A 23,218-nucleotide genomic window follows, 5' to 3' on the forward strand; every position below is an offset into this window, starting at 1 on the left:
GCCAGGGTCGCCACAATGTCACGCTACGGCTCTGGAACCAGGCAAAAAAGTGGTCCAAAATATGGTCCACATCTAATCCAAATCTTTTCCGAAATCTGGAACAAATTTTAATAAAAAATGTCCACTATATAGTCCAGATCCAAAATATGGTTCAAAATCTGTTCCAAAATCTAGCTGCTGGTTTAAAATCTAATTAAAAATGTGACCCAAAATCTGCTCCAGATCCAAAATATGCTCGAATGTGTGGTCCAAAATATTCGAAACGTGGTCCAAATTTGATAAAAATGCGGTCCAAAATCTGGTCCAGAATCTAGTTTAAACCTGTTCCAAAATTTGTTACAAAATCCGGAAAGTTTGATAAAAATATGGTCTGCAATCTAGCCCAGGTCCAAAATACTTACCAGGTCCAGAAGCTGGGTTGAAATTTGATCCAAAATCTAGTTGATGGTTTACAATCTGATCTAATATGTCCAGAATGTCAGGTCCAGAAACTGGTCCGAAATTTGATCAAAAATGTGCTCCAAATCTAATAAAAAATGGCCCAAAATCTGGTCTGGAATCTGATGTAGCCCCAGGATCTGTTGCAGGTCCAGAATGTGATGCGGGTCCAGTTTTTGAGTAGTTCAAAATCTTATCCAAAAACAGGTTTATGGTAAAAATGTGGCCCAAAATCTGATGCAGGTCCAGAATGTGGTCCTGATCAGGCCACTATGGTCGAAAAAGCAAAAAATCAAGACAAAAATCATTATCTCGAAAGCTATTTGCTACAGTATTTCTACAGATTTAATGTATTCAGAAGATTTCGTTTAAAAAAAGAGACCTATCTTTTGGTGTAATTAGTCACTAGGGTGGATCACGTTTACTCGTTATAAAAAAATTTACTTTTTATTCTTGTGATATAGAGCAATAGTTCCTATCACAAAGTTGTAGATAATTTATTTTGCAGAAACTTTGCTGAAGAAACGAAAATTGTATCTCGTGTGTGTATCACTATATAACGATTTTTCTAGATTGTGTCAGAGTGGGTCTTGAAAAAATAGTTTTTGTGCTCTAACATTTTTATTTGAAAACCAATTTGGAAACTGTGTTCGGATGATTTACCCGTTTACCCGCCCAGTTAGCTTCGAGGTACTATGCTGGTCTAACAAGTCAGTCGTCGTATGTTCGAATCTCGGCTAGGTGGTGCTGCTAAATAGAGTCAGTAGGGTTGTTGCATTAGCCCCGTGACTGTTCTGTACTCTAACAGCCGGCTGCGAAGTCTGTCGATAAAGAAAGGTAATGTCTAAAGACGGGTCTGCCCAAGGCTTTGCTTTTTAGGTAATTGCTATCTATTGTCTGAAGGAAGTTATAAAAGTTTTTATTCCAAAATATTGCAGTTTTCCACGACATCTCACAATGCATGGTCTAAAGGCACGTACCTGAATCTACAAAATCCATGTAATGACATTTTTCCACACTTCTTCTGTTCTGTAGAAAAACGCATTGAAAAAGAGAGTACTTTTACATTTATATGAGAAACTTCACACCAACTCGTCTATGGGGGCTGCACCCTTTCAGAATTCAATATGTGTAAAGAGTTCATGTAAATAAGTAACTATGCAGGTCTTCAATCTGGGTCCAAAATCTGATCAAAAATGTGCTTCAAAATTTGGTCCAGAATCTAGTCCAAATATGTTCCAAAATCTGCAACAAAAGTTGATGAAAAATGTGGTCCACGATGTAGTTATTCCAGGTCCAAAATATGTCCCAGATCCGGAATTTGGCCCAAGATCCAAATCTAGTTGATGGTTTACAAACTGATCAAAAAACTGTGGCACAAAATATACTGCAGGTCCAAAATCTGGCCTATGAAACATGTGGTTCAAAATCTTGTTAATAACGTGGTCCAGTTCCAGAATCTGGTCCGAAATTGATGCAAAATCTGATAAAAAAATGAGTACCAAAATATGGTCCAGGTCCAAAATCTAATCTTGGTCCAATATCAGGTCCATCTGAAATCTGATAAAAAATGTGGCCCAGATGTGTGCTCCAGAATCTAGTTCAAATCTATTCCAAAATTTGAAACGAAATATGATAAAATCATGTGATTCAGAATTTAGCCCAGGTTCGAAGGGTGAGGATACGTTCTGCGTAAAAATAAACCCCGTGAATTCCGAAAGTTGCGTCAAAAAATCGCATATATTCCAAATTTCGCGTAAAAAACCTCGCAATTTTTCAAAACTACGTGTAAAATGAGACTCATAGAGCACATCCGCGCAACTTTCGAAAATCGCGGAAAAATAGTTGCGTACAAACAAACCGCGTAGAAAGCGACTTTAGAGTACATGCATGTCGAGTTTACGAAATCGATAAAAGTGACCAAATTTACTGTCACCAACGTAATAAAAGTGTTCGGGAAATTTTTCTCAACAGCCATCAACAAGCCTGGATCAGGAGTAAATCAAAAGTCGGAAAACACAAGGATGCCAAAATATTGGCCAGCGTTTTTTTTGCGAAACTACAACATCTTCGCCCGCAATGTGGCAAAAAGCCAGCTGCGTCGTCTACAACCTTGCATCGCTAAAAAACTAGCCCGCCTGTTGACTTATAAAAAGCTAGTGACTACAACATGCGACGATAAACAAACCAAACAATTCCGGAAGCTGCACACGACGGTGCTGACGAAGCACGATTGCGTGGTGATGGACTACGAAAATAACGTCAAGGCAGACTTCGTGCAGTTTCCTTGGTAAGAAATTTTTAACCGGAAAGGGAAAGTTTGCAGATATTTTCAACTATATGAAACGGTCAAAGTTCGCTAAGAAATATGTGGCACTCGATTTATACCTCTGGCCTGAAAACTGACATTTTGACTGCAAACCGGGACCATTAATTCCATTTTTTGCATTCAATTTTTGGCGGCCAGCTTGTATTTGGTCGCCATATTTAATTTTATGAAAAAATCGCCGTTTTCGCCATAATCCCCCCAATCGATTTCAATTTCAAGACCACCATTGGAAAGCTGAGAAAAAACGCTATAAGAAACATTAATCAAGTTAGGTATGCAATGGCATTAACTAAATAAAACAATTAATTTTCTGTAGCAAGATATTCCATTATATGAGAGTTGTTAACCTTTTACAGATAATAAATTGTTTCATTTATTTAATGCCACTACATATGTAATTTGATGAATGTTTCTAATAGCATTTTTTCTCAGCTTTCCGATGGTGGTCTTAAAATTTAACTCGGTTTGGGGGACCATGGTGAAAACGGCGATTTTTTGATAAAATCCGATATGGCGACCAAATTCAAGATGGCCGCCAAAAAAATTTTACTCCATTTGAAAGCCTTGTTCTTCTTCTTTACAGAACCGGCCTATTTGTTAGTTGTTTCATGGCAAATTTATGAAATATCACATGATATAGATCACAAGGTTTGCTCAAAATTCAACTTTTTTTGAACCTGTTAGGCCCCTTGGCGAACGAGAGGTCCACTATTTCGAGGTATCAAAAGTGTAATTCTTATTTTTTACCCATTTTCAACCAATTAATTGCAAAAGTTCCAATATTTGAAGACCTCGTGTCAGTAGTGGCCCCGTTTCAGTTAGAATTATTACTCCTGGTTATATTGTTAATTAAATTCAAAGTAGGGTATGTTGCTGCTTCATCGTAATTGCCTATTACCGTCGTATCCAACACAAATTATTAAAAATTCCAGCATTTTTATGACACACAATGCAAAACTAGTTATTCCCTAATATTTTAGTTGGTGGTCTTACATACGCGATCAATCAAAGTGAGCTGAGATCTATTTATATGCTTTTTATCATTAAAAAAGTCCTACCAGCCAAATTTCCTACGTTTTTTCGTGCGACGAAGAAGAAATTGTCGACTAATCGTTTTAATTTCCGTCATTCATAAATGAAAATAACTCACGCAAGGCATTGTCGTTATTCTACAGCCAGGAAAACTTGCCTGACCTGCAGAAATTTTGCAGAATAACATTTGTCATGCCGTCCTACACAAATACATGCGCGTTAGCTTCGTTAACATTGTTGTGATTTTTAGTTCGGATGATGAAAAATTTTGATGGACGGATTTTAAAACGGTACGACGAATTTAAGAAATAAAGTCTGTTGCGTAATTTCAATAATATGCTTTAATAATCGCTTTTCAGTGATTTCAAAGTTCACGAATCGGAAGGTAAGTGTGTTTTAGTCAAATCAGCATAAGAACTCTTGGAGTATTCTTTAAATCCATCCAACAAATGATGAAAATTAGAATGGCTTTACTTACTACGACGGGAATTAGAAATAAACCCTAACTCAATTAAACTTTCGTTGTTGTTCATCATCTCAAAAATTCTGCATTGAAATCACTCGAATTATTTGTAAACGACTGCTGCCGAGTGTGCGCAGATCTATCCCACCCAGACACCAGCATCAGTTGGTACCTAGATTGAAATTGGCACAAACATCTTTCTCAAGTTTGCTCCGTAATTTTAATGCCCGCATGAGATACAAAATGTGTTCCTACTACGAGTTTAAACTAACGTTCCGAGCAAAACACTTTCATTACACAATCTAAGTAACTATATATTAACAAAGACGACATCCATTCCGTGGTCGTAGGATGAAGACTCCAAAGTATTCGTCGGATTTGCAATTCGCGCACGACTCAGGAAATGCCGCCTACCGGAAATACCCACTTGCATGAATCGTGACGAAATCTGCAACCATCGCTAAAACGCCCTCAATTGATATGATATTTTTAGCAACAAGTAGGTGAGCTCTCCCGCTATCTTCATTTCATCCAATTGTGCCAGCGACTTCGCCTTTGCGAAACGGCATCGGATTCGCACAACATAATCCTAGGCTAAATGCAAAATCACTGCCATTCACGGTCCACCCGTCAGCCGCGCAGTCAGTCGTCGCAGAGTGGTGCGCCGTCAATTGGAACCAATTGTCTCGTGGATGATCATTATCAGTGCGAGATGAGATGGCGGCAACAACGACGGCTGTGGGTGACATTCTTAGCCATTTGGAAGAACAAAGATTACGCTACACCTCCTTTGCTATAAAAGCTAGCAGAATCAGCTGCGCAATAGTTAGTTGTGATAGCCAACATGGCGAAAATAGATCCGTCTCGGTTGCTCGCAGTCGCCACGTGGCTGGTGGTGCTGGCAGGACTGAGTGTGGCGAGGGCTGCGGCGGCCGGTGGGCAGTGTGCTTGTGGAATTCGACAATCGACCAACCAATCGGTGGTGCCCGGCGAACAAATCGAGCCAGGAGAGTGGCCTTGGCAGGTGGGAATCTACTGGTGGCGCGGATCGAAGCTCAACCCTCCGGACAGAGTTTGCGAGGGAGCACTGCTAGACCCGGACGGGTGGGTGCTGACGTCAGCAAGCTGCCTCAGGGATGCCCGTGGAGTGCTGCTGCAACTGGGAGGAATGGTCGGACACGTTGGACTGGTGGCACTGCAGCAGCGTACGGAAGGATCCAGGAGATTTCAGGTGGAAAACGTGACATTCAACGATGAGCTGGATTTGGCTTTGGTTCTGTTGAAGGTCGAAGACGACTGGGAAGGGATGCCAATTTGTTTGAGCGACGAGCCGGAAGATTGGAATGCTCTGTACGGAAAGCCGACGTATTTGCTGCAGCAAAGTCATCGGCATAAATTGGGAGGATTCGAAATTGTCAAACTAGAGCTGGAACGGGATGTTATTTGCTATGGTTCGACGATGGCAGTGAAAGCGAAGGCGCTAGCAGATAATCATATTAAGCTGAAAACAAGAGGTATGATGGGTTTTACGAATGAAATCGTTTAGCACTATGATTGATTAATGTCTATTATCAGGTACCAACTACCAGCATACAGCACGTGGTACACCACTCTATATGCTCAAACCGGAAGGATGGACACTTCTGGGTATTTCCACGAAGGTGCAATCCTCCGTTCCAGGGACACTCTGTCAACCGGGGGACTACGAGTCTTTCCTGAACGTTAACTTAGCGGCGGTGCATCAATGGATCTTCAGTGAATTCCGCACCGAAGGCGACGATAGTGTGGAGAGTTCCACCGAATAGAGTTTGTTCGCCTTTCCGACTCAGTGAATTACAGGCATTCATCTGACAAGAAAAAATAAACACAATAGCGAAACAGAATTGTACACGCCAGTAAATAAAAACAAATAGGAAAATTCTCATTACATTCCGCTGCCGGGTGTCTGTTCGTTCATTCGGGGTAAAAAGAAAGAAATGAGTAACACGTTGTCTAGCTAGCATGCGGCCACACACTGCACTGCAGTCACCGACAGTCATTTAAGTCGGAAATTAACGCCACGCCACTGTCGTCTCCGGAGTGTCTGATTGAAGACGCGGTTGGATCAGCGGAAATGCAAAATAGAATCGCTATTTCACGCTTCGTCCAACCGAGCAAGTTGATCAACCCTATTACGGATCGCTTGGGGAACTTACGTGGGGCGTTTGATTGACTTGAGTCATGGAGCCGTCGGGTTGTTTTGTTGGCAGTGTAGCCTGAAAGCTCTTTGTAAACACAAAACAGACTCGAAGAATATTGTTTTACTGCTGATGCTATGAGAAATTGATGAATGAGTCAACCTGAATCGCACAGGGAGGAGCGGAGGAGGACGTAACGTTTCTTGCTGCCGCTCTCTCTGTAAGGGCAGCACAGAATGAGTGTGGAACGAATGAAGCACAAATGAAATGGCAAATATGCGTGCACTTCCTGGGTTAGTGAAGCCGCCTATACATTGTTCGAGTGGGCAAAACCGTCCGGTCAGCCATCAGGTCAGTGTCCCGCCGTAACCTAAACTAAGCAGCAGCGGTCCCGGGCCATTACCACCGGTATCGTATCGGCGCACTGAGTATGTATTAGAGTGACTGTTGCGATGATTTACTAGATTGTAAACGGTTCGTTTCCGATACGAGAGAGAATGTTGTTTCGCTGCATTCTTTGGTGACTGTATCGTAGACTGATGGCTGAATCAGTCAGGCGCTACAACAAGACATAATTTTAATTTTTTTAGCCTTAATCAAGTACAAATTTGTTATCATCAAAACGTTTTCTAGTCAAAAATTGTATGCACACAATTTTGCAAAATTTTTACAATTGGACTGGAACTAAAATTTCCGGTCGAGTGTATTGTCCAATTACACCTCCAAATTCTCTTCTATTCTATCTATTCTATTCTAATATCAGGTTTTGGTACTCTCTCCTAACATATTTCCTCCCAGCGCACAGTGGTCCAAACACCGAAATACGTGAAGTTTTTCACATGTTGTATCTTCAGGAACATTTCTTGGTATAACAAGCCCGGGTGGGGAAAGGCAAATGATGAGCGTCCGACATAGCTCTGGCCATCCCAAGCCTCTACCTAGCGCCTCCACGTGGCCATACTCGGTAATGCTCTATTGAGTAGCCGAGCTAGGAGGTACGATGCCGGGTGGTTCCCGGCTGCCTGATCTCAAAACGTCCAAACGGCCTTGCTAATAGATGTCTAATATAAGTTATTTTAATTATTTATTTCGTTTTAGCTTATGAAGCACCTCCTGCTATATAGTGAAAACTTTGGCCAAAACGAGTTTTAATACTGCACATGGATACCAGAAGAAAAATTAAATTGACTATTGGAAGCACTTATGGAAACTTAAAGGACGCAAGACTATTCCATTCGAAGGACTGCTGCTGGGATTGTTCTATTTTTGCCCATATATACAACATTTCATCTTAATATCATATTATTAATAGTATTATTATTGATATCATATATGTGGAAGGCTAGATGATGGAGTGGATTGCTAACCTAAATCCTTAAGGTCCGAAGCAAATATGACAGTTTACAATTCTCACAAACAAATCATCACGTGGGTTAAAGTTGGTACAGCGAAATTGATTATTAAATGGAAGGATCCTAATGCTGGAAGGCGACTCTTATAACCCCGGAATGCGCACAAGTGCCTCTGCTTGTGGTCCGCCCAAGGGATTGGGCCTTCTGTAACAGCATTAGTGTGAAATTCATTTGATAATCAAATTTGGATCTACTGTAATTCTACCTATATACACTGGCAAGTCCTTGAAGTGATGGTGGCTTTCTCCTACTACTACTACTACTACTACTACTATTTCTTGGTATAACAAGCCCCTTCTTGTGAGAAAAAATCTTTGGGTGATTAATTCCCTTAAAAGTGAGGTACTTAATTTATTTTCTCGAATATTCGAGATACAGGTTTGGTACTTTCGGCAGAGTTGTAGCTAATATTAATACAAACAATTTTGTCGAAGACACCATACTTGTATCCCAAGTAACAATTTGGGTTTTATTACACTCTTATGATGGCATTTGAGACCAAAATTGGTCTTGAAGACCACCATAATTGTACTCTCGTTGTTGCCTGGGATCTCTTCATGGAAATTGTCTATGAAGGCGTTATTCGTGGACCAACCCTTAAAAACAGTTTTTAAACCCTGACTTATTCTGGTCAATTTTTACGTGTTCATAGTGTTCTAGAAAGTTGTTTATCTTGCTAAAATCAACGTTTTTGTAGAACATTATTATATGTTATTTTCTGAAGTTTCGAAGATTTTGAGCTTTTTTGGAGAAAAATAGTACTTCTTTGAGCTTAAATATTTTCCAATGTGGCAGATCAAACAGCCCCTACTTAAAAGTATAACAAAAAAGTTGTTACAGTTGTTTTAAAAATTCATCTCAGTCATGTTTATAGAACAATTAAAATGTACTTCGGATGCAATAAACGCCATTATGTTACGTTGACAATCTCTTTCTAACAAGTTAAGTTACCAGCAGTTTTTTCACCTATTTTCGAGTCTAAAATGAAAGTAGACTTAAAATTATTTGACGCAATTAATAAGAGTAAAGCTTACAAATAACTAACTTATGCCTATTTTGTTCAATTCCTTCGACTGATATCTTTTCAAAAGAACACACTCATAACGGGCTGCTACCAAATGGCCGAAACACAAATGGTCGAATCACGAATGACCGAAATCTAAATGACCGAATTTCAACAACAGTCACATAAGCCCGAGTCATAATTTTAAGTCTACATTCATTTTCGGCTGGATTTTTAAAACAAATATAACTTTTGAGGATACAAACAGGTTTTTTGTTGTACTTTTAAGTAGGAGCTATTTGATCTGCCACCATTTGCCACCTTATTAAGTTCAAAGAAGTACTATTTTTCACCAAAAAAGCTCATAATCTCCGAAACTTCAAAAAATAGCATATAACAATGTTCTACAAAAACGTTGATTTTAACAAGATAAACAACCTTCTAGAACACTATGAACACGTAAAAATTGACCAGAATAAGTCAGGGTTTAAAAACTATTTTAAAGGGTTTGTCCACGAATAACGCTTCATAGATAATTTCCATGAAGAGATAAAAGTTTGGTGTCTTTAACAAAGTTGTTTGTATTGATATTTACTACAACTTTTCCGAAAGTACCAAACCTGTATCTCGAATATACGAGAAAATAAATTTCGTATCACACTTTTAAGGAAATTAATCACTCAAAGATTTTTCAAAGGAGGGGCTTGTTATACCAAGAAATGTTCCTAAAGACACTACATGCGAAAAACTTCACGTTTCAGCGCAATATCACACGATCACGTATTTCGCAGTTTGGACCACAAAAACGTAACGCACCCTTCTCTCAATTCTAGAAAAGGCCAGGCTAGAAATATCAACTTGGACCCTAAGAAACAAAGAAAGAAGATTAGGAAAAAATCTAATCGACCTGTTTTTGCTCAAAGCTTCGATATTACATATAATAAAATTACAGCCGTGCAAACATAACAGGTCTTGCTAAATTTCAGTCACCTGAAACTAGTAACTTTGGCCCTCAGATGGTAAAAGCGAAACCGGTGAAAGCGGAAACGTCAACGACAGTATTTTTGAATTCAAATATAATGTGCTAACCTCTCCGGAAGGACAAAGCTTTGTAAAAACTGCATAAACCTCAAACTCAAACTGCATAAAATAAAAAAAAATCATTATTCTCATAATTCTCTAATAATTAACAATGCAAACTGCAGGGAGATAAACACAATTTTAATCTAATGTTTTGTGTGTTCGAGCCTAGACGTGATTCTTGAAAAGAGGATAGTTTGAATAAAGACCATAAAACTGTCCGAAGTTTGAATCAAAACCTGCAACCTGTCATTTCCAACATTTTTGGGTGGAAATAAATACATTTTTATGCTGCTGAACTGTTTAATAAAATGAAATTATAATACAGGAATCCCCCGAATAAGGCGATGGGTGGTGCTCTACGCCCACCGCGATATCTCAGCTGTTCATTAACCAATAATTTTGATTTATGGTAGTGGACTAGGTTATAGCAGATTTACTATGTACCAAAAATCAACTTTATTGGTTAATGGCAACTAAGAAATCACCATGGGCGTACAGCACTACCCACCGCCTTATTCGGGGGACTGCTGTACCGTCGAACATTTTGCTTGGGACAAAGTTACAGCATAGCAGCAACTAGAACAGGACATTGTCTGAGCCGCTATCATCTGAAGCTTATTGAGAAAACTTCAAGATGATATATCTGTGGAATAGAGAAAGAACTCGGAATACCTGTTATGCGATTATTCTGTTAATTCTGTTATTCACTTCACATTTATCAGTAAGAGTGTGTTTTATGGAGCTTGAAGACAAACATGGGTAATGAAAATTGACAGCTCTGCATGAAGGCGGATATAAAACACATTCAGCGCATACAGTAGCACCCCTGGTAGTATTCCTTCATCTGTCAGCCCATGGAGATGACTACTGAACTGATGACAGTGTTTGTCTTTCCCAATTTTCTATCCTTCAAAACAATTCATTCATGAATTGCAGTGCTGAATGATTACTCGACTAATCTGTCTGTCAATTTTTTTGCTCTTGATTGATATTTTAGATGTCAAAGTTCAGTTTCTTAAATTGCCTGCTTTTGACGTAGAACTACGTCTTACGGCAAGATTTGCAATAGGGTGTCATTCCAAAAAACCAAAAAATGCGAGAGTCACGAAAATATGAAAAATTTTGCATGGTAGCTTTGCCAATTATGAATGGATTTTCATAGTTTAGATACCGATCGATTCTTAATAAATGTAGCAATAATGTGACTTTTCTAAGTTATAATTTTATAGTTGTATAATCATGAATGAGTGAATATTAACGAAAAGTTTCAAGGTCAAATATCTCCATGCATTTCCTTCGTGATCGCCTTGCTTCACAGGCAGGGACGACAGTTCAACACACCATCTGTTTACTGTGATTTCGATTATTTTATTTTTAGAAAAAAAGCAACAAAGTCTCCTCGTCTCAACAGGCCAAAGATATACAGGGTGTTAGGTAGCTATTTCAGGGGGTGATAGAGGATCATATTTGACGAAAAAAAATCCTTCTACGCATATGGCCAAATCTCAATCGTTACACAGTTATTGAACATTTTTAGTTTTCGGTTCTGTTTACCTTAAATTAGCTCTGGTACAAAAGCTAGCTAGCTCAATTTTGTTACTTTCATTCGAAAGCTGAGAAAATTTTGTATTGAAAATTGCTTTTAAACCTCCTACCTCATGAGGTTTAGTAACTTTTTAGAAACAAAAAGCTATAAAATAAGTGTTTCTCAAGGCATTTTTATCGAATTTCTCCTAAAGATGTGTGATAAAACTGATTGCTGTTGCTCACCAATTTAAAGCTCTAGTACCATTCTACAATTAGTTTTTTGACGTAAAACGTCTATCTCTTTTAGTTTCGTTGCAATTTCATTTTAAACGTATGGCATTGAGTGTTGAATTAGTATCTGTAAACTGCACGAACTCATACATCACGCATAGCACACTAGATCAACGCTTGCGACGGTCACGGTTAGACGCATACGGAAAACAGTTTCGAAACTGACTTCTCGGGTGTCTCTGGGACGTTTCTGGAAACGATTGCAGTATTAAAGTGTATTTTCCGGAAGCATTCACCTTTGTTATGGCTTCGCCAATTTTGTAGCAACGACAGCCCAGTAGGAGTATGGTTGTAGATTTTCTGATCGTCAGCTACCTAATGCAAGTAAGTGAACATAAATCCAGAACTGTTCGTTGTTGTCTATGACAATGCACCGTCGCTTCCGAGAAGGTAAGGAATGTTGTATTCAACGAGCCTTCGAGGGAAGCCTCTGCCTCATTAGCAAGTGGCGTCAGCGATTGACCATAAAATTTTGCGAATCGTGGGAAATGATTTCAAGACAAGTACAAGGCAAATTGCAGCACAGTTCCTTATCACCATGGAGGTGGGGAACGTGCTGAATCGGGTAAAAAGGCATTCTTTCCACGCTACAGGTTCAAGAGCTGCTACCAGCGAATAAACCTAAGTAGCTTGAGTTTTGCAAGATTATGCAAGCAAAAGTGGAGCGAACCCTCAATTTATGAAAAAACATTGTGGTTGTTTTTCATACGTGTCAGACTATGTTCATCGCACGCGGTAATCTAGTGTGCTATGCGTAATGTATGAATCTTGCAATTTTCAGATACTAATTCAACACCTAATACGATACGTTTAAAATGAAATTGCAACGAAACTAAATGAGATATGCGTTTTACGCCAAAAGACGAATTGGAGAACGGTATCAGATCTTTAAATTGGTGAATAACAGCAATCAGTTTTATCACACGTTTTTAGGAGAAATTCGATAAAAACACCTTGAGAAACACTTATTTCATAGCTTTTTGCTTCAAAAAAGTTAGTAAATCTCATTAAGTAGAAAGTTTAAGACCAGTTTTTAGTACAAAATTTTCTCAATTTTCGAATGAAAGTAACAAAATTGAGCTAGCTAGCTTTTGGACCAGAGCTAATTTAAGGTAAGCAGAACCGAAAACTAAAAATGTTCCAGCATAGTTTTCGTACCAAAACTAATTTAGGGCAAACAGAACCGAAAACTAAAAATGTTCAATAACTCTGTAACAATTGAGATTTGACCATATGCGTAGAAGGATTTTTTTCGTCAGATATGATCCTCTATCATCCCCTGAAATATTTGCACTAAGCTACCTAACATCCTGCGAACTTATACTAATTTGATGTCTGTGTCTTAGGAGCGCGATAAACCTAGTCCAATTCGATGTTCTGAAAGTAAACAGTTATAAAAAAGTGAGCCACCAACCCTATTTTTCGCCCGATTCGATCCACATACTGCGAGAATTTATTCAAAACTGATTGCTCATATGAAAAAGGGGTTGATTGAACATTCTTGCATGCGACGTAATGCAGAAATTTAAAAATGAGAAAGAATTAGCGCCTGTCTAATACGAAAATAGGTTTTGGGCGTTTAAATTGTTTGCTTTACAATTAGTTGCATGCAATTGATTACATACTTTCGATTCTATTGCTATCGAGTGAAATGAAGACCAGTTCCAGTGGTAAATGATAAACCAGATTATTTATCTTTTTTTTTTTCGTTCAACCGTAAGTTGTGCATCCAATGACAAATATTTTATGTTTTGAGCAAGATTCTTGATCCATTTCAAGCTAGTTATCTAAAGTTGAATAGTGCTACAAATAAAACATTTTAAAATGCGATATCGTTGCCAAACACCAGAAGAAGAAACGGATATAACTAACATACAGAGCACGAGCATTTAGGAAATTTAAACTTGCCTTCTTGTATCAAATTTATAAGAAAGTTTCAGAACATTTATTACAATACAATAGATTTAAAATTTGCGTGACAAATATTTGCAAAGTATCAAGCTTTGTCGAATTGTACCCGCATTCGTAGTACTACGTGAGCTCTTCGTTCGTGCTCCTAGGCACAAACTTTCATACTTTTTAAAATCAGTCAAAACCTGGCTGAAGGAAACTTATTGCATTGTTTACGTTTATTGTAATTTCATTTGCCGTTGTCGGCAGTTAAGAATGCATGAAAAATGAGTGAATTTGATCAAATCTGCGAGTTATCGCTATCATACAGATCAAGATCTGTACAGTTCATGACAAACAGTGAATCTTTAGCTTTATTCACAAGATTTTGTTCTCTTATTCTTATTCAGCAGTCAAGCTACGAGAAAAGAGGTTTTCGTGTTGTTGGTATTGGGATTCACATACTGCACACAACCGATTATCTGTATTTGTTATGTTTCTCAACGCAATCAAGCAATAAACATAGTCTGATATGATATTTGTCATGAACTATACATATCACGACAAAGTATTTGTCACTTACAAGTACTGATGTCGATGAATCTGAATCTGATCGCTTCTATCTTCTTGATCGCTGGAAGCGATTTTTTACCATCCCTAATGGTCTGTATCATATTCTTAAAAATCAATCGATGAAAACAACCAACGGCTGTCATCGAGGAGAAGCTCTTTCTTCTCTACTCTGATCATTAGTTGCGGATGATTTACTGAAAGCGTTAACTGTAAAAGGTGCTGAGGTGGAAGGATTCGCTAATGATATTGCGTTTCTCGTGAGAGATAAATACGACGATACGATTTCTAATAGTGTAAGGAACGGATTAATTAAGGGTCGCCTGAATGGCGTGCAAACGGAAAACCGTTATAGTGAAGCAACTTCATTGGTGCAGCAAGCAACGGAGGTGTGCCACTCCCATCGATAAGGGAAGTTAAAGAAGCCATCCAGCGGCTGAAGAACAACAAAGCAGCAGGAGAGGTGACATTGGTACGGAGCTTATTTAAAATGGACTCGCACAAATTGGCTAGCTGTTTGCATCAATCGTTTGTCAAGATTTGGGATACGGAACAAATACCGGAAGAGTGGAAAGACAGGCTTATTTACCCTATCTACTAAAAAGGCTACAAGCTGGATTGTGATAACTACCGAGCGATCACTATTCTGAATGCCAATGGCCAATTGAAGCGAGGGAAGTTATCAGGCCGGCTTCATGGAGGGTCGGTCTATAATTGACCAAATCATCACCCTGCGGCAGGTCCTCTAGAAGTGCGCATTGATTTCAAAGCCGCATATGATAGTGTAAACCGACATGAGCTTTGGAACATTCTGAACGAAAACGGCTTTCCGGGTAAGCTTACTAGACTCTCGCAGGGGACTTCGACAAGAAAGTGGTCTTTCCTGCCTGCTATTCAACATTGCGCTTGAAGGTGTTATAAGACGAGCCGCGATTGAAAGGCGGAGCGTGATTTTCAATAAATTCAGTCAATTTATCTACTTTGCCGACGAAGTGAATGCTGTCTTAAACAAAGTACATATTGGCGGGCAGGACCAAGCGCGACACGGCCGCTTAGGCAGTACCGTGGTAATCGACGAGGATGAGTTCGAAGTAGTCGACGATTTCGTATACCTTGGCTTACTGACAACAGAGGACAACAATACCAGCCGTGCTATTAAAAGGCGTATTGCCAGCGGAAGCCATACCTAATACGGACTCCACAAGCACTTGCGGTCAAACAAGCTGAGCCTGCGTACAAAGTGCACATTGTACAAAACGCTAATTAGACCGGTTGTCCTCTATGGGTATAAAAGGTGGAAGCTGCTAGAAGAGGATTTAGAATACAAAACAGAAAAAATATAAATAAAACCGATATTTTCTGATTTGAAAGTTACGCAGGTGCATACCGATGCTGATTGAATATAATGAACTTGTCCTCGGTAAGGGCAAAACTCGGCAAACTAAATTTCCAATTATAAGCAATAGTGGTTGCTCATTTGCATGAAGTTACTAATGCATCGGTCACTCTCAACGCTGCTGTACGCCGTCCAAGGCCACAACTGTCTTTAATTTTCCCAAGCTCGACCACCAATGTGAATGTTACAACATTAAAACCAAACCCAAATTGCGAGGTATGATTGAAACTGAGAAACAATGAGATGTGTAGCCTCGTTGGAATAAATTCATTGCAATCATCATTCGATAATTTTCCTCTCGCAAGTGCACAGTAATGAATCGAATCATTACGCTAAAGCAAATGAAAGCGTACTTAACTATGATGTTTGCGTATTCGGTTGGAAAATTAACCATAAGGCTCGAACTAGAAATCAACCTTTTGTATTTGAAACACGTTTGCCTCCATAAAATTAATACTTTCTGTTCAAAAGTGAATCGAACTGTAGTGATTAAGCAATGATATTGAGCAGAAATATTTCTAAAAAGTCCTAAAGGAGATAAACTACATGTTGTTTCATGGAAAAAATAGTAGAAGCCCTTTACAATCCATTTTAAAGTATGTTTTGTAAAAAAATAGCCTTAAGCAAACAAATTAAGATTTAACAAGTTATATTGGCCGAAGTAATTGCAAACTATTCAAATTTTTCTGTATTAAGATTGTACTTTTTCTACTCGAGACTTCAAACTGTATCAACAGCAACAACTTAAAACCAGCCAAGGGCTTGTCAGTTTATTTGCCGTAACTCTTACGCAAAGAAACACGAAGGTCAAACAAACAAACTTCCGCGTACTCACCTGAAATAATAAGACTACTACGACGACGACGAACACGAACAACGATGACTACGGACTGACCTGGGACCAACAAAGTTCACCCGTCCAAAACACTGCAAAGTCTGCTGCCAAAATGAAACACTTAAAAAGTATCCACACCACAACAAACAACTCTTGAGCGTGTTAATCCTATAAACACGTCCAACACATCCAACATATGGCTTCACTTTTGGGCTGCGCTTCTGTCAATCTTCCTACACGAGCTAGCTTAGGAATTTTGGGTGATGTTTTTTCTGTGTCAACACTTATTGATATGATTTCTGGTTACAATAACACTGAGTAATGTTATAAGCCAGTAGCACTTCATAGATGTTTAAGCTAGTCTCAATGGTAATTCTTTTAAACTGTTAACTATCGGCAGTTCTGTTTGCTCACCACTGATAATGATCCACCCACTAAACTGGAACTCGTTGGTCACTTTTGGTAAAAACAATAATCCCGTGATCCGTTTATTTCCAATTCACAGAACTCTTCAACTAGTCATCTGTAGTAGTAGGTCATCAAGTGTTATTTCTCTCGTTCATCAGCCTCTAGTGGGTCCGGATATACAAATTTTGAATCGATTTTTCTGTCACAAACACTACTCGACTAACATAGGAAGCGAAGTTCGTGGGTATCCTCTGATTCGATGCAAGAGATTGTTGATGATTCAGATCAAAAGCACAGTTTCGTTAGTTTTATTAATTGCACAATGTCTGATCCGAGATAGGCTCCTATTTGCCAACGTTCCATTGCCCACAACACATACGGTCGATTTTGCTTACACAAAATTATGCACACAGGTACGGCGTAACCAGCCCGAGATACCTGTACTATCTGTTTGTTATTCCTCACTGATCGAGTCTGGTATGTGGCTAAGCGGACGCATACAAGTCTAATCCACCTCTGCTGCTGCTGCTACTGAGTGCTGCGTTTGTTGATGGAGACAACACTCGCATTACGGGCGCCTGTATGAGTTTGGGGTAGCGACACAGATACACCTGAGTTTTTGATTCGATTTCTTGGCTTACTTTGCCTGTTTCTGTTTCTGTACTGGCTGAGTCGCCAGGGCAACGGAACTTCACGAAACACAACACAACACTCGAGCCCTCACGGCAACAGTACGCGAACGAACGATGCACAACCGCTCTCGATGACAGTTCAAACGGGTTTGCCGTTTGCGGGATTTTCGAAGCGTTTAGAGTGCTCTGCACCGCGGACCGTGCTGATGAATGTGGAAGGGGGTGTTTGAATGAACACGCGGTTGAGGGTCGCGTTCTCTCCCGTTCACCGTGCGCAATTCAAATTTCTGTGGAGAAGAGAGAGAGAGAGAGTTAGAGCTATGAAAATAAGCACCAAACAATCGGAGAGTAGAAAGAGCATATGTGTAGTGAGATGTAAGAGGAAGATGAACTTGAACATGATTTTTGGAATAATCTCTGGAGAAGGCCGTCACTGTGCGGTTGAGAAAATTCATTTTGTGGGTTATCAACAAATTACATGCATGCATAAATTTAATGTATAATATGTATGATTCAATACGAACTTTATCACAAAATATTGAGACGCCTGATATAATTTTGATTTTAGTAACAAAAGTAACCTGGAAACCATATTTTTTCGTAGTAAAAATTTAGATTTTCAGCATACAATATTTAAAAAATTAGGGGCTCTTCATTTCCCAGAAACCTCCAAGGGAAATTTTCCAGTTTTATCGAACATCGCTTAGTGCTAAAATTCATAACTCTTGAATGAATTATCGTAGAATCCTTTCCATTTTATGAAAAATTTTCAAACCTTTTTTTCTGTTCTATTTGAAGAAAAATCATAAAAGTATATTTTTCTTGTTCACCGAACTTTATTTTCAAGTTTTTTCATGTCGTATGTTATCCTAAAATGTAGAAGTTTGTAGATATGCTTCATGTCAAATGACAGTTTTTCAATGAAATATATCAGATAACTACAACTTTGCTAAAGAAAGTAATGTCTACCATTACTAGGCGCTACCAAAATTAATTGTCGATGTTTCAAATAAGATAGATATCATTTAAGAGTAATGGTCATTCCGTGAAATCGGCTGCCGGAACCCGAAAAGAAATTCGCACTACACCCCACAAGCACGCAACAAAACGAGCAAAACGTTTTTTTTTTTGCTTTTTTGTTATTTTCACGCTCTACTACCGGCTCTACTATCAGCAGCAGCATCTACTTTGATAAGAAAACAACATTCCACCCGATCTCAGCTCGTACCTTGTGTAACATCAAGCATCCACAATCCAACAGACCAGGAGGGTATTTCTGTTTTGCCATCTTGAGCTGCGATCGAAACTTTTTCCTCCGAACTTCCTTTCTATCTACTACCACAACTACTCTACGGCCAAGGTGCGTTAAGTGTTCGATTTAACAGCGACTACCTTGGCAATTTAGCAACGATTTCGTCTCGCTGTTGCACTGCTTATCACCGCCCGGTGCTCTGCTGCCTGCTAGGCGGATGCCGATTTTGACACCTCACATCACATTGTCCAGCGAGTATAATGATGGGCCGCCGCCGCCCACCGACCAGCCGGAACCAGTGCACCATGAAGAAGGTGAAAATTGTGAAAACTTTAGCTCTCCTTTACAGCAGCAGCAATAACCAATGTAACTCCGTAGGAGGAAAAGTGAATTCCAATACCAACAACCGAAAACTTTCCACCCACTGGGATTCAGCATCAATTGCAACAGCCATCGGAACAGTTTGCAATATAGTGTTCCCCCTGCATGGAATTTCAGTGATAGCATCACGTATAGTTTTGATTAAAAGTACAATACATCTTTTGGAACAGTTTCACCTAATCGAATGCAATTTACAGAAAAGCGAAAGGAGCGTCCTGCTAGCCAGTGGAATGTGTAACGGAGTGGAAAAAATATTCAGTTTGGCTTTTCCTACTGTCAGCGCTTAACTTGTCTTCGTTGCGTGTTTGTCCAATGTCTGATCGATGTGATGTATAAAACAATGTTGCATGTTAACATCGGATACATCGGATAAAGTAAAAGTAATGGTACTAATAAATTTTTCTATTAAATAAATTGGAATGATATGTATCCTCAATTCATTCAAGTTATCTAACATATGCCACTTCTTGTTATACATATTAATTGTAATTAATTGCTGTTCATAAACATGTTTTCCGTGGCTTGAGAAAATTGAAAGGAAGTGGTTTAGTATTTACTTTACAAAATCTCAGTGACTGTAAGTAACGCGACTTAATCTTTTGAAAAATGACAATCATGCTAAGAACAAATAAACAAAACATGAATGAATAAATTAAATAAACAAATGTGTTATTGAACGTAATAAGAAAAATGAAAAAATGAATTAATAATTGAATAACAAAATAGAAAACAAAACAGAAAACAAGATTCTGAAAACAAAAAACAAAAAAGAGAAAATAAAAACTAGAAAATAGAAACCGAGAAAATTGACAGAAAACAGATAACGAAAAACAAATAAGATAAAACAGAAATTAGAAAACAGAAAACGGAATACGGAAAATGGAAAATAGAAAACGGGAAACAGTAAACTGGAAACTAAAAACCAAAAATTTAAAACTGAAAACAGGAAAAGAGAAGATAAAAGACAGAACTCAAATCATAAGATGAAAAACATAAAACTAAACAGATAACAGAAAGCAGGAACTAAAAACTTGGAACCGAAAACAGTAAATATAAATCAGAGAGCAAAACAAAGCCAAGGTTCCGATTTCAAAACTGGACTTTCTGTTTTAAAACCAGCTGTTAAAGTACAGAACAATTGCGGGTCAAAAGCAAAAACCGCAAACAGAAATCTGGAAAGGAAAAACATGAAACAAAAAACCGAAAACAAAAAAAATTAAAACAGAAGAAACAAGAAAAGAACAAAAGACAACATATCAAAAGACAAAAGACAAAAGACAAAAGACAAAAGACAAAAGACAAAAGACAAAAGACAAAAGACAAAAGACAAAAGACAAAAGACAAAAGACAAAAGACAAAAGACAAAAGACAAAAGACAAAAGACAAAAGACAAAAGACAAAAGACAAAAGACAAAAGACAAAAGACAAAAGACAAAAGACAAAAGACAAAAGACAAAAGACAAAAGACAAAAGACAAAAGACAAAAGACAAAAGACAAAAGACAAAAGACAAAAGACAAAAGACAAAAGACATAACACAAAAGACAAAACCCAAAAGACAAAAGACGAAAAACAAAAGACGAAAAAAGACAAGAAAACAATAAGATCAAAGGGCAAAAAAACTAAAAACAAGAAGACAAGAAGACAAAAAAACAAAAAGCAAAAAGATAACACGACCAAAAGACAAAAGCACAGAAGAACAAAAAGACAAACAATCAAAAAGACAAACAGACGAAACGACAAACGAAAATACAAAATAGTAAATTTTAAAAATCCAAATTTGCGAAATTAAACAATTGTAAAGTATTATAAATTTTTAAAAGATAAGAATTAGAAAATTAAAGAAATAAGAAATTACTCAATTTATAGATTTAAACAACACAGTGGTCCAAAGAGCAAAATACGTGATCGTGTGATATTGCACCGAAACGTGAAGTTTTTCGCAAGTAGGTAGTGTCTTTAGGAACATTTCTTGGTATAATAAGCCCCTTCTTGTGAGAGAAATTTTTGGGTGATTAATTCCCTTAAAAGTGAGATACGAAATTTATTTTCTCAACAACTAACAATACAAACAACTTTGTTAAAGACACCATACTTATATCTCATCATGGAAATTATCTATGAAGCATTATTCGTGGACAAACCCTTTAAAACAGTTTTTACACCCTGATTTATTCTGGTCAATTCAAGCGTGATCATAGTGTACTAGAAAGTTGTTTATCTGGCTAAAATCAACGTTTCTGTAGAACATTATTATATGTTATTTTCTAAAGTTTCGGAGATTTTGAGCTTTTTTGGTGAAAAATAGTACTTTTTTGAGCTTAAATATTTCCTAAGGTGGCAAATGGTGACAGATCAAACAACTCCTACTTAAAAGTACAACAAAAAACCTGTAAAAGCAAGTGTCAATTGACTGTATCTGTTTGTATCGTCAAAAGTTATAGTTGTTTTAAAAATACATCTCAGTCATGTTTACAGAACAATTAAACTGTACTTCGGATGCAATAAACGCCATTTTGTTTACGTTGACAATCGCTTTCTAACCAGTTAAGTTAACAACAATTTTTTCGCCTATTTCCGATTTGAAAATGAATGTAGACTTAAAACTTTAAACGCAATTAATAAGAGAAAAACTTCCAATAACATTTTTCCAAAACAACATTTGATGATGACTCATCTCACCTATACACCCTTATTTAACATAATTAACTACATATGACGTACTACTTACTTAGTCATTCCAAGAAAATTCGGTCTTTCATGTGACTGTTGTTGAAATTCGGCCATTTGGATTTCAACCATTCGTGATTCGACCATTTGTGTTTCGGCCATTCGGTACCAGCCCATTATGAGTGTGTTCTTTTGAAAAGACATCAATCGGAAGGAATTGAACAAAATTGGCATTAGTTAGTTAGTTGGATGCTTTTCTCTTATTAATTACGTCAAATAATTTTAAGTCTACATTCATTTTCGACTCGAAAATAGGCGAAAAAATTGCTGGTAACTTAACTTGTTAGAAAGAGATTGTCAACGTAAACAAAATGGCGTAAGTACAAAGTACAGTTTAATTGTTCTGTAAACATGACTGAGATGTATTTTTAAAACAACTATAACTTTTGAGGATACAAACAGATACAGTCAATTAACACTTGCTTTTATAGGTTTTTTGTTGTACTTTTAAGTAGCACATGTTTGATCTGCCACCATTTGCCACCTTGGGAAATATGTAAGCTCAAAAAAGTACTATTCCTTACCAAAAAAAACTCAAAATCTCCGAAACTTTAGAAAATAACATATAATAATGTTCTACAGTAACGTTGATTTTAGCAAGATAAACAACTTTCTAGTACACTATGAGCACGTAAAAATTGACCAGAATAAATCAGGGTGTAAAAACTCCCGGTGTTTTAAAGGGTTTGTCCACGAATAACGCTTCATAGATAATTTCCATGAAGAGATACAAGTATGGTGTCTTTGACAAAATTGTTTGTATTAATATTGACTATAACTTTGCGGAAAGTACCAAACCTGTATCTCGAATATACGAGAAAATAAATTTCGTATCTTACTTTTAAAGGAATTAATCACCCAAAGATTTCTCTCTCAAGAAGGGGCTTGTTATACCAAGAAATGTTCCTAAAGACACTACATGCGAAAAACTTCACGTTTCGGCGCAATATCGCACGATCACGTATTTCGCTGTTTGGACCACTGTGTACTGGCGAAAATCCATAACCAGACGAGCACCAGTCGCTGTTAAATCCGCCTCCTTTAAGGCATACTATGTGATGCTTCCTTCCTCCCGGCACCTGTTGCTTACATTCCTATATTGTTAATATGCATTTCAAGCAGCCGATGGCAGCCATCAATAGCTTGGTCGATAGATTTTGAACTATATAATAGGTGAGTATAAATTAATTTTGGAACTAGGCCTATGTTCCAAGCATGGACACTAACAACTTCGTTAGTAAAAATGTGTTTTCAGTAATCCCTTGGCTCGAAAAGCACAGCACGCGATAGTCTCTTGTTTATACAAATAGGCGCCTACTAGTCACTTTAAAATATACTATACAGTCCAGGCAAATTTTGTGCTTCACAGT

General features: G+C 37.9%; 2 protein-coding genes across 2 annotated transcripts in view; one reads left to right on the top strand and one right to left on the bottom strand.

The window, feature by feature from the left end:
- Positions 1-17,618, bottom strand: part of LOC128744292 (mucin-17) — a 118,563-nt gene extending 100,945 nt beyond the window's left edge. The window contains exon 1 of the mRNA XM_053841159.1: positions 16,447-17,618. The gene's annotated coding sequence lies outside the window, so the exon portion shown is untranslated. The remainder of the gene's footprint in view (positions 1-16,446) is intronic.
- LOC128744293 (serine protease 28-like) lies at positions 5,082-6,150 on the top strand. Its single transcript, XM_053841160.1, has 2 exons — positions 5,082-5,776; positions 5,838-6,150. The coding sequence occupies exons 1-2, from the start codon at positions 5,107-5,109 to the stop codon at positions 6,065-6,067; spliced, it is 900 nt and encodes a 299-aa protein (XP_053697135.1). The 5' UTR covers positions 5,082-5,106; the 3' UTR covers positions 6,068-6,150.
- Positions 17,619-23,218: the final 5,600 nt, after the last annotated feature.

The sequence above is a fragment of the Sabethes cyaneus genome, chromosome 3 (genome assembly GCF_943734655.1).
Source record: "Sabethes cyaneus chromosome 3, idSabCyanKW18_F2, whole genome shotgun sequence".
Taxonomy (NCBI): Eukaryota; Metazoa; Arthropoda; class Insecta; order Diptera; family Culicidae; genus Sabethes; species Sabethes cyaneus.